We start from the raw sequence: 15,164 nt of genomic DNA on the forward strand, positions 1-15,164 counted from the left end.
CATCTCAAATGTTGACCTTAAATCGGAGCTTGATGAATTTCTACACTGCAACTTCCTGTAGGCCTCTAACCAGTGTTCCCCTCCATTATTGTCTTTTTATCTACAACATGGCAGTAATATCAGGCACCACATTTTCCATCCAAACTTGCCATAGAAAAAGAAACAACAATGAATTTATTTGCTTCTGGCAATTAATTAATTGGTTTCCTAATACCTTTTCCCCCCTTCCTTGAAGCAACAAGAGGGAGAGAGTAGATTCATACGCCCATCATCACTATGAGCAACGATTTTTGCAGGGTCTCATGTATTTAGCCCTAATTCTATGTGCCTGAGAATAAGTTGTAGTGTCCCTCTAGTGAGGAAAATACACAATGATATAGTTAAAAAAGTATGGTTGGAGATACAGTACTAGGGTCACCAACCTTAGTTTCAAGATTCCAGCTCCAGCACACACAGAGATGACTCTTTCTATTCAATCCACTGTCTAGAATTTGAGTGGTAGGATTCACACATAACATTGGTTGGCTTGATTTCATTTAATGTATCATGTAAACCCAGCAAGTGTGGCTTATAAACCAGGATTTGTAGCTTCATGTATTCTGCAAGCCAAGGCAATGTACTTTATTCAACAAACTATGCCTAAGCAAACCATCAGTTAGCACAGTGGTGCTAACTGGTCTATTTTATGTCTTAGTGTGTTGTGGAAACCCAGTTAGTTGGGCTTTATTTAATAAACTTCATAAAAACCACTGAGGTTTAATATACTGTGTGAATCAGATCTGTGGGGTTCTTTTTCCCCCTTGCCCCCATTTCTTTTCATAATGCAAAAAGCTTGCTTTGCAGAAAGAAGAAAATTAGACAGTATATACTTTTCTATCTATGGCCTTTCTCAACCAGCCAGGTAGAACTCTGCTGACACCATTATAAAAGTCATCATTGGTTTATTGTTCCAAATAAACAATTTTTTTTTTCAATGAAAAGCATCCAGCAAGCTTGCAGGTGTCATTCTGAAACTTCTTAAGTCAAATTTAGAGGCTGCCCAGTTCTTCCAAACTTGGCTATTATATGTAATGAATTATTCCAATTTTGTGAATGACCTTAGACCAAAGCTTTCGATCAAGAAAGCATTTCCTTTCATGCCTTCTGGATGTAATTGAAGCAAGCTTCCTTCCCCATATCCCTTCCTCTCATTAACTTAGGAGAAGAACTGGATGCTTTGTGGCTTCCTGGCCACCAGCCATGCTCCTGACAGTTTCATTTATGAACATCTTGTCATTTTGCTTTATATTTGTTTAGCTTTGTGTCCTTTCTGGCATTGTTAAACTCTGTTAAGTGATGAGGTTCTGTCAGGTCCAAAAGAGGCTTCTCTGAACTGGTGAATCACTTGGGGAGGGGTCTTTATATAGAAAATGAGTCTCTAATGTCTGTACTGGTGAGTGTGGGCATTGGCATCCTTCCAACATCAGAAATTGGTCTAAATGATTAAAAAGCATAACTTTGGATTTAGAGGAATAGTATTGAAGCCAGCCTTAGTCTGGCTCAGAGTAGACTCATCAACATCAGTGAGGCTTGAGTTAATCATAACTAACTTGTATCGCTATTATTTTCAATGGATTTCCTTTAAGAATGGCTAGGCAGCATTCAAATGATTAACCAGCACCAATCAAAACTGGAAACAAAGTTCTTGGTGTTTTAGTGTAGCTCGCACAACTTTTCAAGCAATGGAGAAGAACCATCTTCTTGATGGGAGGGAATGCCAGTGATCCAAATGGGCATGAACTCTGTCTACTGCAGACATGGTAACTGTTAGCCCATGGATTCATATTGCCCACCAGGCCTCCCAACCCAGTCTGCAAAGCTCTTGGATATGGTTGCTCTGTTCTTCAATCTTAAGATTTAGTTCCTCCTGTTGCTGTCATGATCCCCAACATACAGTACTTGGTTTGAACAAATCTGGCTCTTGCTCCTTGAGGAACTTTGGACCAATCACTCTCTCTCAGCCCAATTTGGCTTGTGGGGCTGTTGTGGGGACAATGTGGAGGAGGGCATGCTATGTACACTACCTTGAGCTCCTGAAGAAAAGGTCAGATATACTGACAAATCATTAATGTTCTAAGTTCTCGTGTCTTAAAATTATGAATACAGGATTTCATAATTCTAATATTTGATTTATTCTGTGACCAGATTGACATTATATATCAAAGTGCCCTATTATTGTCTGTTTCATTCCACAGCATTTCCTTGGGAGGTTCATGATTTTATCAGTGGCAAGATGACCGTTTGTATTTTTGCCAAAAAATCCAGAGAATCATCACACTAATTCTGCAGAAGTGCATGCTTGGCAAGAATCCAACCATCGTAAGTCTTTAATCTGCTCTTTTCTTCCTAGAAGTTATGTTGAAAAAGTGGATGACCTATAGTAGTAGGGAGATATTATCCTGCAACAAATGAAAGAGTGCAAACATTTGAATGTCATAGGATTTCTCATCATGAAAAAATTACAGGTGTATTCCACAGCAACCTGTCTGGTCCAATAAGCAACAACATTTTTCTTAGACTCCTGATCTATGAGTCAGAGCTGAACAATTTAACACAGTTGATCAGCTTTATATGGTGTAAACCAGATTTTCTACTAAACTAAAATTACTAACAGTGGAGAGGAGTCATTGCTTGGGTAAAATTTGGACTGAATCATCACTAGTGCAGGCATGTCTTTTTCTATACCAATATGTCTCAGCCATAAGCAAGGAATCATACCAAATGGTTTTGAGAAAAAACATAGATATTATATTTGCATTTCATGAAGTCATCATTGTCTGCCATTTGGAAAGTGGAAGAAAAGAGTGATGAATCCACATGGCTCACCAAAGCAATACAACGCATGAATTTATTTACAAATAATTTAGAACCAGAGTCAGTAACTTTTATCCTGTAGTCTCAATAGTCTATCAGGAAAAATACAAGCCTACATCTGAACTAGCACCGTGAGATGCCCTAAAGAACCCCACAAGATTTAATAAATTGATTTAAATCAATCAATCAATCAATCAATCAATCACATTTAGGAATCTGAACTAGAGAAGCCAGCAAGCTGATGTAGCAACAGATGGATACCCTCATTAAATACCTTCCAGCTTTATCTGCCCAAGAGAGTGGTGGCCCAATGGAGCCCTCTACCAGTGATATATTAGAACACCCCCACCACTCCAACTCCTGCTTTAATCTGAGTAGTAGCAGACAGAGCTTTCCAGGCATGGTCATGTGGAACTGTCCAACGTCCTGAACACTAAATAATAGTTTTCTCTCTAGCCAAAATTGCATCTGACACATACAGTGCTAGAAAGAGTTTTCAGCATTTCTCTTCTGGCACCTAAAGCTGTTCAAAGTGACTCTCATTTAAGTGGGAGGAAATGGAAGGACCATTCCACAGTCAAGACATCACAACGGACAAGACTATATTCCTGCTAAATCTCCATATTAATCTAGTCATTGATTCATTAAAACAAAAAAGCCTTAGTTCCCTCTGAGCCTATGTTTGCACTAGCATATCAACTAATATTCAGAGACTGGGGGTGGGTGGGTGGTGGGGAATCTGTCTTGTATATTTTCTAAGGAGGATTGTTTTCAAACTGAAAACTGCCTCCATCTGTGCCCCCCCCCATTCCCCCCATCAAACAGGAAGGTGGCATATGGCTGTAGGTTACTTATTAGGTGTTTGGTGAGATGGCTAGGATCCTAATAGCGTGGAAAGATTGTAGTAGCAAACCATGCATTATCTTGAGATAAGATAGTATTACAAGGCTCTCGCTGTGGTTGTTGACATTAGCTTAATGGGAGCAGTTCTTGAAAGTCCCTACTAAAAGCGATTGGCTCATTTTCGTTACAAGTCCTCCCTCCCTTAGACCTTTCTATTTCTCCATTCCTCCATGTGATGATGGGAGAATCTCCGTGCGCAAAGTTTAGCATAACCAGGGGATCTGCTTTTCACAATCTTTCCCATTGCAATGCAGTGGCTATCTGTTGATTTGATTGCTACCAAGGAATACTTTGGACATATTATTCATTTGGTTTATATATGTCATGTTTCCTCCAAATCTTGATTTTTTTTTTTTAATACACACCGTAAAATGTGTGAGATCAGTTGGACTGAGGAATAGTGAGAGCCCCAAAGTCACCCAATGTTCTTCTATGAATAATGGTGACTTTAAATCTGGGTCCATCAAGTTCCAGGCTAAAACTAGCTTATACCAACCCAGATGACATCTGTATTCAACCCATTATTCTTAATTCTTTTAACTGGATGTACTAGAATCCAAACATAAGATTTCTCCATGTTCCTTGTGAACGATGCTTACCTATAATAGCAGGTTTTCTCATCCTGGTGCTCTTCAACTGCTTTGATCTACATCTTCCGAAATTGGTAGAAGAGAACGTTAGCTAAGAAGCCTTGGAATTTTCATCCAACATGAAATTTCTTCTCAAACTGAATCTAAATCTAAATAAATTAGATAATTTATACATCATCTGGTTTAATTAGAATGATAATGAAGCTGTCACTGAGACATCTAAGTTGATTCAATTTTAGCTGATAAGGCTATTAAACTTGCATGAAGTAGCCTGTGATTTAAAGCATTACTATGAAGGTTTAACTTTTCTTTAGTTGCTTTTGCAGCAGCAGTTGCCATCTTAGAAGAAGGTTTCTTGTGCCATGTCAGAGGGACATTGATTTTTTCTTGTAAGATGAAGTATATTTTAACAAGGAATTCATTTTTTTAGCTAATTAACCATCTGACTGGCTTGCTGTGGACAAGCAATACTCTGGCTCTCATAAAATTTCTGCATCTTCTGATCTTTTTCTTCTTGGATTCCAGAATTCATGCTAGACATCTCTTTCCTCATTATAACATGAAGAACAATCAATGGATTACCAACAAGAGGCTCATGAGTACCCCTAAATGATTATAACTATCTCCTTTGGCATTTTGCAAGACCCATGTCTTACCTGAGTTTTGTTAATTAAAATCAGATTTTTTAAAAAATTAAAAATGAAATAGGAATCTAGGGTGTTAAAAAGCAAAATGCCAGTCATTAGCTCCTGGGCATGATGTATACCCTAAAGACATTCCTACAAAATAAACATTTTAGGAAGCTACAATCTGATGCTCTGTTTTGAAGTAGACCCAACTGTGCGGACAGAGAGAGAAGGGGGCAAAGTGTTAAAGAGCATCCTGGGAGGCTAGAAGAGGTATGTTATCAACATCGCCAGAGCTTTCTAATAAAATTTTATTTTGTAACTGGATACCTCACCAATTTACGCAGCTGCCCATACCTTGCTCTCTCATTTCCAAATGTGTCCTCCAACCTAAAAAGTTTGGGGTTTGGGGGGATTGCCAAATTCCAATCCTTTAGTGGTATCTGTCCTTGTGACTTGGGTGCCTTGGAAACTGTGACACGTGTTTCTCCTATCCTTACCCTTTATCAGGATATAAGGAAGGAACATACAGATCAACTACTTTTGAGGTTTCCAAGAAGAAATTATTTATTTTATGTGACTTAACTGTCTTGCAGATATGAGCTCAGATATAACTAAAATAGTTGCCAACTTCTTTTATGTTGCTATTAAGATGAGAGCCCAGTCATTGTAGATGTACCTGAGCTGACTGTATTAAGCTGACTTTATTTTAAGTAAGATGCTCCAGTTGTAGGATTTATTGCATTTTGCTTATTGGCCAAAGAGCAATAATTCATTTATTCAGATTCTAATACACAAATGGATTTGATTTTTTTTCTGGCAAGTTCTGAATTTTGTTTTTCAGCTAGTTTTTACATGCGACCTGATAGCTTGCATTGTCTGACTCTTCATGAGCCTTTCCTAAAGTTTTTTTTTCTGAATATATGGCATGCCTAGAGAAAACTATATAAATCACAATTTGTACACGTATTTCTGGGCATTTTTACTGACAATTGCCCAGATGTTTGGGGACATATTGCGATTCATATAGAATATTCATCCATTTCTGTTAAAGACTGATTTCATTATTCTAGAAGGCTTTAATATTGGTGGCTTTCTTATAAACAATAGTTAAAAAAAATAGTTGGGTGGAATGTAGTTGGACTATTCCATCTAGAGTATTCTTGCCATATTTCTGAATGGATGCTATGATATGCTTGGCATTATCCTAAATCAACAAAGTCTCATCAACTTTGTTTTTCTCTCTGTCTCTAGAGTGGATGTTTAGAATTCCCCCAATAGGGCTGGGCTTGTTCAAATTTAGGTTAGGTCCTCCATATTTTAAATTAAATATTTATCACAATAAAGCCCGTATGTTCTTTTCTTTTTGTTTTATACAACCTGAATTTTGGCAAGCACAGAATCAATCTTTCCTAAAATCCTCCAGCCACACAGTCAGATACTCTTGTATTTTCTGACTCATGAGGCAGTTCTATGATTACATCTATGCTTATCTAATGCTTCAGGACTTGCTCCATTATATCTGGTTTCCATGGCAGCTGCATCTCTTTCCAGGGGTTTCTCTGTAAGTCATCTACCCTTTTCCTCATCTCTGTTTTCTGTCAGCCAGGAACCAATCTAAGCCTTAACTTAATTTTAGAAGCAAAATTTGAACAAGGTGCACGAGTGTAAAAAAAGAGGTTGATGAAAGAGAAGGATTTCTGGGAAAGATATATTTTAATGTGCAAGAAAATTTATCTGATATCTTGAAGGATGGGGTTCCAGGCTGTAGTTTTTCCAGATGCTTGGAGATGCCAGGAAATCAAGCTGGGATCTCTGTATGCAAAGCAGCGTTCGACTACATACTGATCTACGGCCAACTACAACACCTTTGACCTATAATAGCCCTTAAAAAGTCCACAAGCAGGGCATGAATTCAACAAGACCTCTTGTGTTTCATAACAAGTGGTATTCAAAATAATGCCAGTATTCACAGTACCATAACATTTTATTCCTATATGCAAAAAATGTAACCATGACAGAATTGCTATTTAAGGTAAACTTCTTCACTGTACGAAGTTCTATCACTCAGTGGAAAAATGCCTGATTTATAGGGATGCAGATAAAACCAGTTTTAAGGTATTCACAAGTCATGAAAAGAAATCTTTCTTGCCTAAAATTCTGGAGAGCTGTTGCCAGTTGGGCAGACAGTATTGGGCTACATGGACCAAGAGTCTGACAACAAGTTCAACTTGTTGATCACAGATTAAATGTGCATCATCAATGTGCTGTGGCTGCAAAAAGGGCAGATGTAATTTTAAGTTGCATCAGTGACAAGAAGTAATAATTCCACTATATTCTGCATTGGTCAGATCCTACCTGCACTTGGCCAGGTCTGAGCTCCACATTTGGAGAAAGATCAGAAAACAGAAAGGGCAAAGAAGGGCAACAAAGATGATAAGGGGATAGGAAATCACAGAGAGACCAAAGGAATTATGTATGGTAACCTTGAGAAAGCATGACTCTAGGTAGATATGATAGCAGTTTTCATGACCTAAGATGTATCACATAGCAGGAGGTCAAAATCTGTTCTCTGTCATCCTAGAACGTAGGACAAGGCATAGTTATGAGAGGAAAGACTGCAGGAATGTTAGGGTACGTTTCCTAATAATGAGTTCAATTTGAACCAGATTGTGCTGGCTAATGAATGCAAGAAAGGTTTTCCATTTCAGTTTTCCAGAGAAATGTTATATCCTCTTCCACAGAGTGAGTTCGGGTTAAGTTCGGGCATGACTATTTGATGGATATATTTTAATTTGGATTCCTGGATGGAGCAGGAGGTTAGACTCAGTGAGCTACATTTCTTCTTCTAAGATTAAACTCCAAGTTTTGGAATCTAACCCAGTATCCCAGATCATCAGAACAGTCAATCCATTCTTCCTTCATTTCCATTGTTCTTCTCAATCTCACAACACCAACCATGACCAGGTTATTCCAAAATCTTAAGAATGTCAAATTCCCCATTCTGTGTTACAAAACACTATGGTACTGAATCATATTTGGTATTATCCTTTGATCAGAGAGGTGGCAAGCCTACAAAAACTGCTGAACTATGGAGGGAAAGTCACTGTTTTTAGAAGTATATAAACAATTGCCACATCACAAACTCTTTATTGGATAAAAGGGCAAAAATTACCCACTATTAATAGCCAGACGATCTCTTGAGCAGAAATGAACAACCTTATAATCATAACTTAATTTTGTTAAACAAATTAAAAACTGCTTGCATGCCATGTTTAGTTGTGTATTTATTTGGTATAATAACTTTTAATTACACAGCTGTGTAATTTTCACTTAATTACATTCATAGAGTACATATTTAACATCACAACATTGGAGCCCTTAATTTTAGAGCAGCCCATAATAAGCGTCCAGGAAAACAATGCCTCCCAAATGTTCTTTGGGCAACATTCAGAGCCTGACTTTTTTATTTTTTGCCATTTTCCCTTTACATCCCTCAAGAGAGTAGGGGGTATTAATTAACTTGAATCTTTTGCTCTAAACGACTGCTAAAATGAGGGATAAAAATAATAAATAAAGCACAGGAGTAACTTTGAAAGATAGCCAAGAGATGGCTCACCTTTCCAATTATTCCTTGCTAGCTCATTTCTTTCAATCAGTATACTGAGGGGCTATATAGTCTGAGCTAAATTATCAATTATCAGTTGATATGTGTACCTAAACATTCCTGTTTCTTCCTGCTACGTAGCATGGCTTCCCCTAAATTGGTGCCTTCTTAGATGGTTCTACAGTATGGTTAAAGAAGAATTCTGGGAGTTGTAGTAAAAAAAAAATAAAAAATGGGAGAGTGCCAGAATGGAGAAGGTTGGTACCGAAAGTGTATTTTGCTTTCTGTCTCATACCTCAGTTTAGGCTCAAAGAGCCTCTGCCTCTGCATTCAAAATCATCTGTTTCTTACACACATAAATCAGAATTGAATAGGAGGATGAGACAGACATCTTAACACTTTCTTCTCTCAGAGAGAAGCAATTCCTTGCTTTAGATCTTTATTTGTGAAGCAGGAAATATATGGTTCAAATGCCCTGGTCTATTCAAGCTTTTGGCCATGCCTAGAGGAGCACTTTTGATGATATCCTTTCACTTGGAAACAGACAATAAAACTCACTTCATAGGTAGATGGTGCCATATTGTAAATTATATCTAAATAGGTTAGGGTGTGAATGAGATAGAAAGATCTGGCTGTGTCCTGGATCAACATAATTGGAAGGATTTGTTCTATACTGTAGTACTCTGTGTGTCTCTCTCTACACACACACACACACACACACACACACACACACACAGACCCATCAAATGAGATTAGCATTGTTCTTGCCTATCCCCATGATGCTGTTGGGGCAACTAGCAGTCTTGAAAAGTGGACAACAGGAAGGGTCATTTTATCATGCCTGGTGGACTTGTAAAAAAGCCAGGAACTTCTGGGTTCAAATACAGTGGTACCTCTAGTTACGAACGCCCCTCCTTACGAATTTTTTGAGATATGACCAGCTCCGGCCCCAAAAATTTACCTCGACATGCGAACTCTGCCTCGAGATACGAACCGGATCCGCGGCCATTTGCCTTGCTGCCACACGGTCGCGGCTTCCTGTGGGCGAGATCGCGGTAGCAAGGAGACGTTTCGTGAGGCTTGTGGTGTGTTTTGTGGCGTTTGGAAGGTTTTCGTGGCGTTTGGAAAGTTTTTGAGGTTTAAAAATAAAATGCATATGTTTCAGAACTGTTTAGCCATATTTACATTGAACCTTATGGGGGAAATTTACCCCGGGGTGCGACCAAATTCGGAGGGCGGATTAGCCGTATTTACATTGAACCTTATGGAGAAATTTGCCTCGTGGTGCGACCAAATTCGGAGAGCGGAACGGATTAACCGTATTTACATTGAACCTTAATGGAAAACTTTACCTCAACTTGAGACCAACTCGAGTTGCAACCAGAGTAACGGAACGGATTAAGTTCGTAACTAGAGGTACCACTGTACATGTAATGACACAAAGAGTTTTAAAGATCAACATTTAACTGAAACCAGAACTTTTCTTGCTGGGATTAATGGACAATCCATTAGAAAAGAGCCATGGAGGCTTCTTCTGATATATGATTACTGCTGCGATACTAGTATATGCAGAAAAATGGAAAGGATCTGAAATACCCACAATGGAGGAATGGTTGGTGAAGATGACAGAACTAGAGAGATGGCCAAATTAACTTGTTGGATTAGAGAAAGATCAGCAACTACATTTATCAGTAACTGGAAACCCCTTAGGACTTTTTGTGAAAAAAAGAGAAAAATGATTTTGTGATTTATGGGTTTGAAGATTAGAAAGGGTAGGCTATGGAAGGAAGGAAATGATGTCATAACCTTAGAGAGAAGGTAAAATATTAATGTATTTGTAATTGCTGGTAAAGAAGCCACTTCTTTATAACTTTTTCTTTTTCTTTTCTTTCTCCTTCTTTTCTATTTCTATTTCTATTTCTATTTCTATTTCTTTTTCTCTTTTCTTTCTTACTTATTCACTATTCTTCCTTATTTTATTTGTTTCTTTTCTAATATTGGTATTGTTTTGATCTTGTTAAAATTCCTTCAATAAAAAATTGTATTACGAAAAAAGTTGATTAACTCCACAAGTCAATCCACTCCTCTACTACTTCAGAGGAAGTATTATCATAATAATTTCACAGTGCTTCTCTGGAATTGTAGGATGAGATGGGACTCCATTGGTGGAAGCACCCACCTCTGAGATTTCTCCCTTGTTTCAGAAATCAAAATGCCTTTGCTTTTTTTCTTCTGTCCTTCCCTGCTAAACAGGAATGTCTTTGCTGTTAATCTGACAGTGGTTGGCTTGCCTTTTTTCTTAAAAAGAAAAAAAATCTTCTCTTGCTATGAAAAGCTAACATTGCAAAATGAAAAAAACAAACAAACCAGGGTTGATTCCTGTTTATGTTCTAGCTGGAGGAGTACTAGCTGGCTCATGTAAGTATTTATTGAGGCTTCAAATGGCAATATGAGAACACGACTGTGTGTTTGGGTGGTGAAACTGGTAGCACACAGGGTAAGTGTGGAAGTACCTTATGTCAACATGGGGCTGTTAAATACACCATGTGGTTTGGTTGTTTTAATACTCTAAGTGGTGATTGTGTGTTTTCATTAGCCCAGCTGAGCTAATGGTATGATTCAGAATAATACATGAAAAACAGCAGTGGAGCTATCAGAAAGAAAGAATCCAAAATTCCCAGCTGAGTAACACATTTAATAGGAGCAAGCAAATTAAGACAAATGAATATGCAAGCTTTGGCAGTCCCCAGAACTCTTCAACCAGTGTGCTGTATAAATCAGGTGATGGGGAAGAAATAAAATATAAATATATATTTTTTTGCCCGCTCCAAATTGCAACAAAAAGCTAAGAGCCATGGCATCCTATGGGATGTGGATTCAAATCTCTGCACACATTTTGTGTAAGCATAAAGGCACACTGGGATCATGTGGATTTGCCTTTGGCAAGTGGCTAAGGTGGGCACCCATGTCAACACTTGATACACAGAGCTCTTCTCAAGCCAGGATCAAAACTGTGTCCAATCAAAGTTCTCAGTCCAGTAAAAAAGCTATATGCACAAATAAATTTGCATCAAGACCCTTTCATAAGTATTTGGAAGTCAAGGAGAATGGTCCCTGATGCAAATCTCAAAGGCATGCATGGAGATCACAGTCAATATCTCCTTGGCCAATAGAATTGCTGAATTTATGATTTCTTCCCCAGCTCCAGATCGATCAATCAATCAATCATAACTTGAGTGTTTGTCAGGTAACCACACTGCCCAATTTATTAAATTTTAAGGTGTTCCTGACTTCTTCTTTTTTTTCTTTTTTTCTTTTTTTCTTTTTTTGTGCTTTCTTCTTAGTTGACCACCTGATTTCATGATGACTGAGGGTTTAGATCACAGATTCAGTTATCTCACCTGGGAACAGATTAAAATACTGGATCAAGTACTGACTGAGGTGATCCCCATTCATGGAAGAGGGAATTTTCCGACTTTAGAGGTAAAGCCAAAAGACATCATTCAAGTTGTCAAAGAGCAGCTGATAAAGAAACAAATTATTGTCCATGACATTCGCTTGAATGGATCCACAGCAAGTCATATCCTTGTTAAACAGAATGGTACCAGCTACAAGGACCTGGACATCATTTTTGGTGTGGAGCTTCCAAGTGAGCATGAATTTCAGGTTGTGAAGGAATCTGTCTTAAATTGCCTCTTGGATTTTTTACCAAAATGTGTCAACAAGGAAAAAATCACAGCACAGACCATGAAGGATGCTTATGTTCAGAAGATGGTGAAAGTATCCACAGATCATGATCGCTGGAGCCTTATCTCCTTGTCCAACAATAGTGGCAAAAATGTTGAGCTCAAGTTTGTCAACTCTCTCCGGCGGCAGTTTGAGTTTAGTGTAGATTCCTTTCAGATCATCCTCGACTCGGTGTTGAATGTCTATAGTGATGGAGATGGCAAACTTACAGAAGACTCTGAGCTGTCCGTTGTTGCTGAGAGCATGTATGGAGACTTTGATGAAGCCATGGACCACCTGAAGTACAAACTGATTGCTACAAGGAACCCGGAAGAGATCCGTGGAGGAGGCCTTTTGAAATATAGCAATCTTCTGGTCCGGGATTTTAAGCCAGCCGATGAGGCAGAAATTAAATCACTGGAACGTTACATGTGTTCTCGGTTCTTCATTGATTTCCCAGATGTAGCAGAGCAACAGCGGAAGATTGAGTCCTACCTGCGTAACCACTTCATTGGGGAAGAGAAAAGCAAGTATGACTATCTGATGACCCTGCGTGGGGTTGTGAATGAGAGTACAGTCTGTCTTATGGGCCACGAACGAAGGCAAACGCTAAATATGATTACAATCCTGGCTCTCAAAGTGCTTGGAGAACAGAACATCATCCCCAACGTAGCTAATGTAACATGCTACTATCAGCCTGCCCCTTATATCAGCGACAGGAACTTCAGCAATTATTATATCGCTCACGGACAACCTCCCATTATCTACCAGCCCTATTCCTTTCACATACACATGCAAAGTGGCATGGTGTAGCCGATCACAAAACCTCCTTGCCTTACATCAGTGTTCAACCCTTCCTTTGCCCTTGCTCCACCCGACAGTTCTCTTCAGAATAAAGCCCCCGTTAAAGCAAATTTTCCTACCACTTTTGATTAGCAGGACATCTTTTTTGTGTGTGTACCCACATGTACCTGTGTGTTCTTGCAAACATCTATCATCGGTCAAGGCCTTGAAATATCCTTCAGGCAGCTTGTGAAAGATTGACTTGTATATCAAATGAATTGTGTTTTGATTAATTACACATTGCATACCCAGCAAGTGCCCTAAAACTACAATCTCTTTGGACTTTCATGTACAGCTTTGTGTTCTTCTCTCTTTATTGCAATAGTTGGTCTAGGCTAGAAAAGGATAGCCAGCGATAGGGTATTACAAGTGGCACAAGCCATGGGAGAAGATGACATTCCTGAAGAAAAGTACAACAGTCATGGGACTTCATTATGGAAGCAGCTTTCCTCAAGCTGGTTCAATGCAGATGGTGTCGGATTACATTTCCCAGAATGCCAAGCAGCCATGCATTGCTGGCTGGGAATTTTGTGAGTTAAAGCCCAACATTGGGTTTGACTTTTCTGGGTACCCAGTTGGGGAAAGCTGATATAAATGTGATATTCTTTTTATCTTCTATCTGGTGATGCATAGCTTGCTCCCTGGCTCAAAACACCAACTGGGGGCCAACCCAAGTCCCTAAATAGAAGAGATGTTCTATTTGTAAGCAACCACAAAAAGAAGGTTCTGAGTACCTCTTGCTTTTTTGAAAATATATAGGACAACATTCAACCCTATATATTTTACATAAAGCACTCATGGAGATTTTCCATTGGGTTGACGCCCGTCTATTCCAAAAGTTACAAAATTCAGTACCTTGCTTGAGCAGAATCCATGGCCAACCACAATGATGCCAGAATGACAGCACACACATGGTGATGCCATCATGCAAATGCCACAGTTAGCAAGTACATAAGTCACAGCATTTGTGTGATGATGTCCTCATGCATATTTTATCCACTGCCCCCCTTTCCATGTCCCTGTGGCTGCCCATGGCCTTGCCCCAAAATTAGTGAGCTGAAAATTAAGGTGAATCCACGGGTGAATGTCACCAGATACAGGAGAAAATAGAAAATAAGCCGATGTTAGTGATATTGGAGCGTGACTACAACTGTTACTTTTCTAAGTCAGCTTTCCCCAAGATGCCCTGCAGATTTGTGGATTTCAGCTCCCAGAATTCTCAGCAATGGTCATGCTGTCTGGGAATTCTGGGAGATGGTCCACATGTCTGGAGAGTGCCCAGGTTGGGAAAGATTCTATATGTTAAAGACTAGATAATCAGCATGATTTCTAATGAAATTTGGGGAGAGGAGAGGAGGAATGCTTTTGAGCTCTTTTGAGAGTTCTGCCATGGATCATGGAAGAAATTCCAGCTCTTTAATTCTAAACTGTGAGAAGATAGACATTGCCTTGTGGTGACCAAGGCACCCCTGTATACTCAGAATGAAGCATTTACATATATTAATGGTAATTGGAAGTTAATTGAGTTAGATAAAGAAGGGCTGGTATGGCAGGACTGAAGTATCTGCTAGGATAAGTATTCCACAGCCCACTTTGTAGAGGTTTAAGGCATCATTTTTTCTCCTTAAAAGACCATTCATACAAAATTAAGGCTTACGGCATCCATTTTGCCCCAACACCATGTATGAGAACGATTTTCTGGCTACCAGATCACATGTACATAAGCCTATGCACACTCAGTGTTTATGTATGACCTCGATACAAACATACCTCAGAATCACGTGGAAATGAAGGATAGGGCCAAGAAAGAACCACAGCCCTGATAAATCTAGACAGAACTAGGGTCATTTCATGTTTATTCCCAAGCACAGGCTATAGATACCAAAGCTAAGGGAGAAAGCAAACCCTTGACCAGGTAGGCAATTGTTTAATGTCAGTGTTTCTCCTGGTATATAGGATGGAGCTAGATGTTCTAGAAGACACAGGGATGTCATTGAAAACAACAGTCCTGTCTAA

The 15,164-nt window shown here is 39.0% G+C and overlaps 1 protein-coding gene across 1 annotated transcript; it reads left to right on the forward strand.

The window, feature by feature from the left end:
* The first annotated feature begins 11,929 nt into the window (after positions 1-11,929).
* On the forward strand, positions 11,930-13,521 carry LOC103056639 (terminal nucleotidyltransferase 5D). Its single transcript, XM_007432993.3, has one exon. The coding sequence runs from the start codon at positions 11,940-11,942 to the stop codon at positions 13,116-13,118; it is 1,179 nt and encodes a 392-aa protein (XP_007433055.2). The 5' UTR covers positions 11,930-11,939; the 3' UTR covers positions 13,119-13,521.
* Positions 13,522-15,164: the final 1,643 nt, after the last annotated feature.

The sequence above is a fragment of the Python bivittatus genome, unplaced genomic scaffold (genome assembly GCF_059951505.1).
Source record: "Python bivittatus isolate LINGU-HERP-01145 unplaced genomic scaffold, Pbiv_v1 ctg000670_np1212, whole genome shotgun sequence".
NCBI classification, from domain to species: Eukaryota; Metazoa; Chordata; class Lepidosauria; order Squamata; family Pythonidae; genus Python; species Python bivittatus.

Excerpts from the sequence above, each read along its gene's own strand:
- LOC103056639 (XM_007432993.3), top strand. The coding sequence starts at position 11,940 with ATGATGACTGAGGGTTTAGATCACAGATTCAGTTATCTCACCTGGGAA.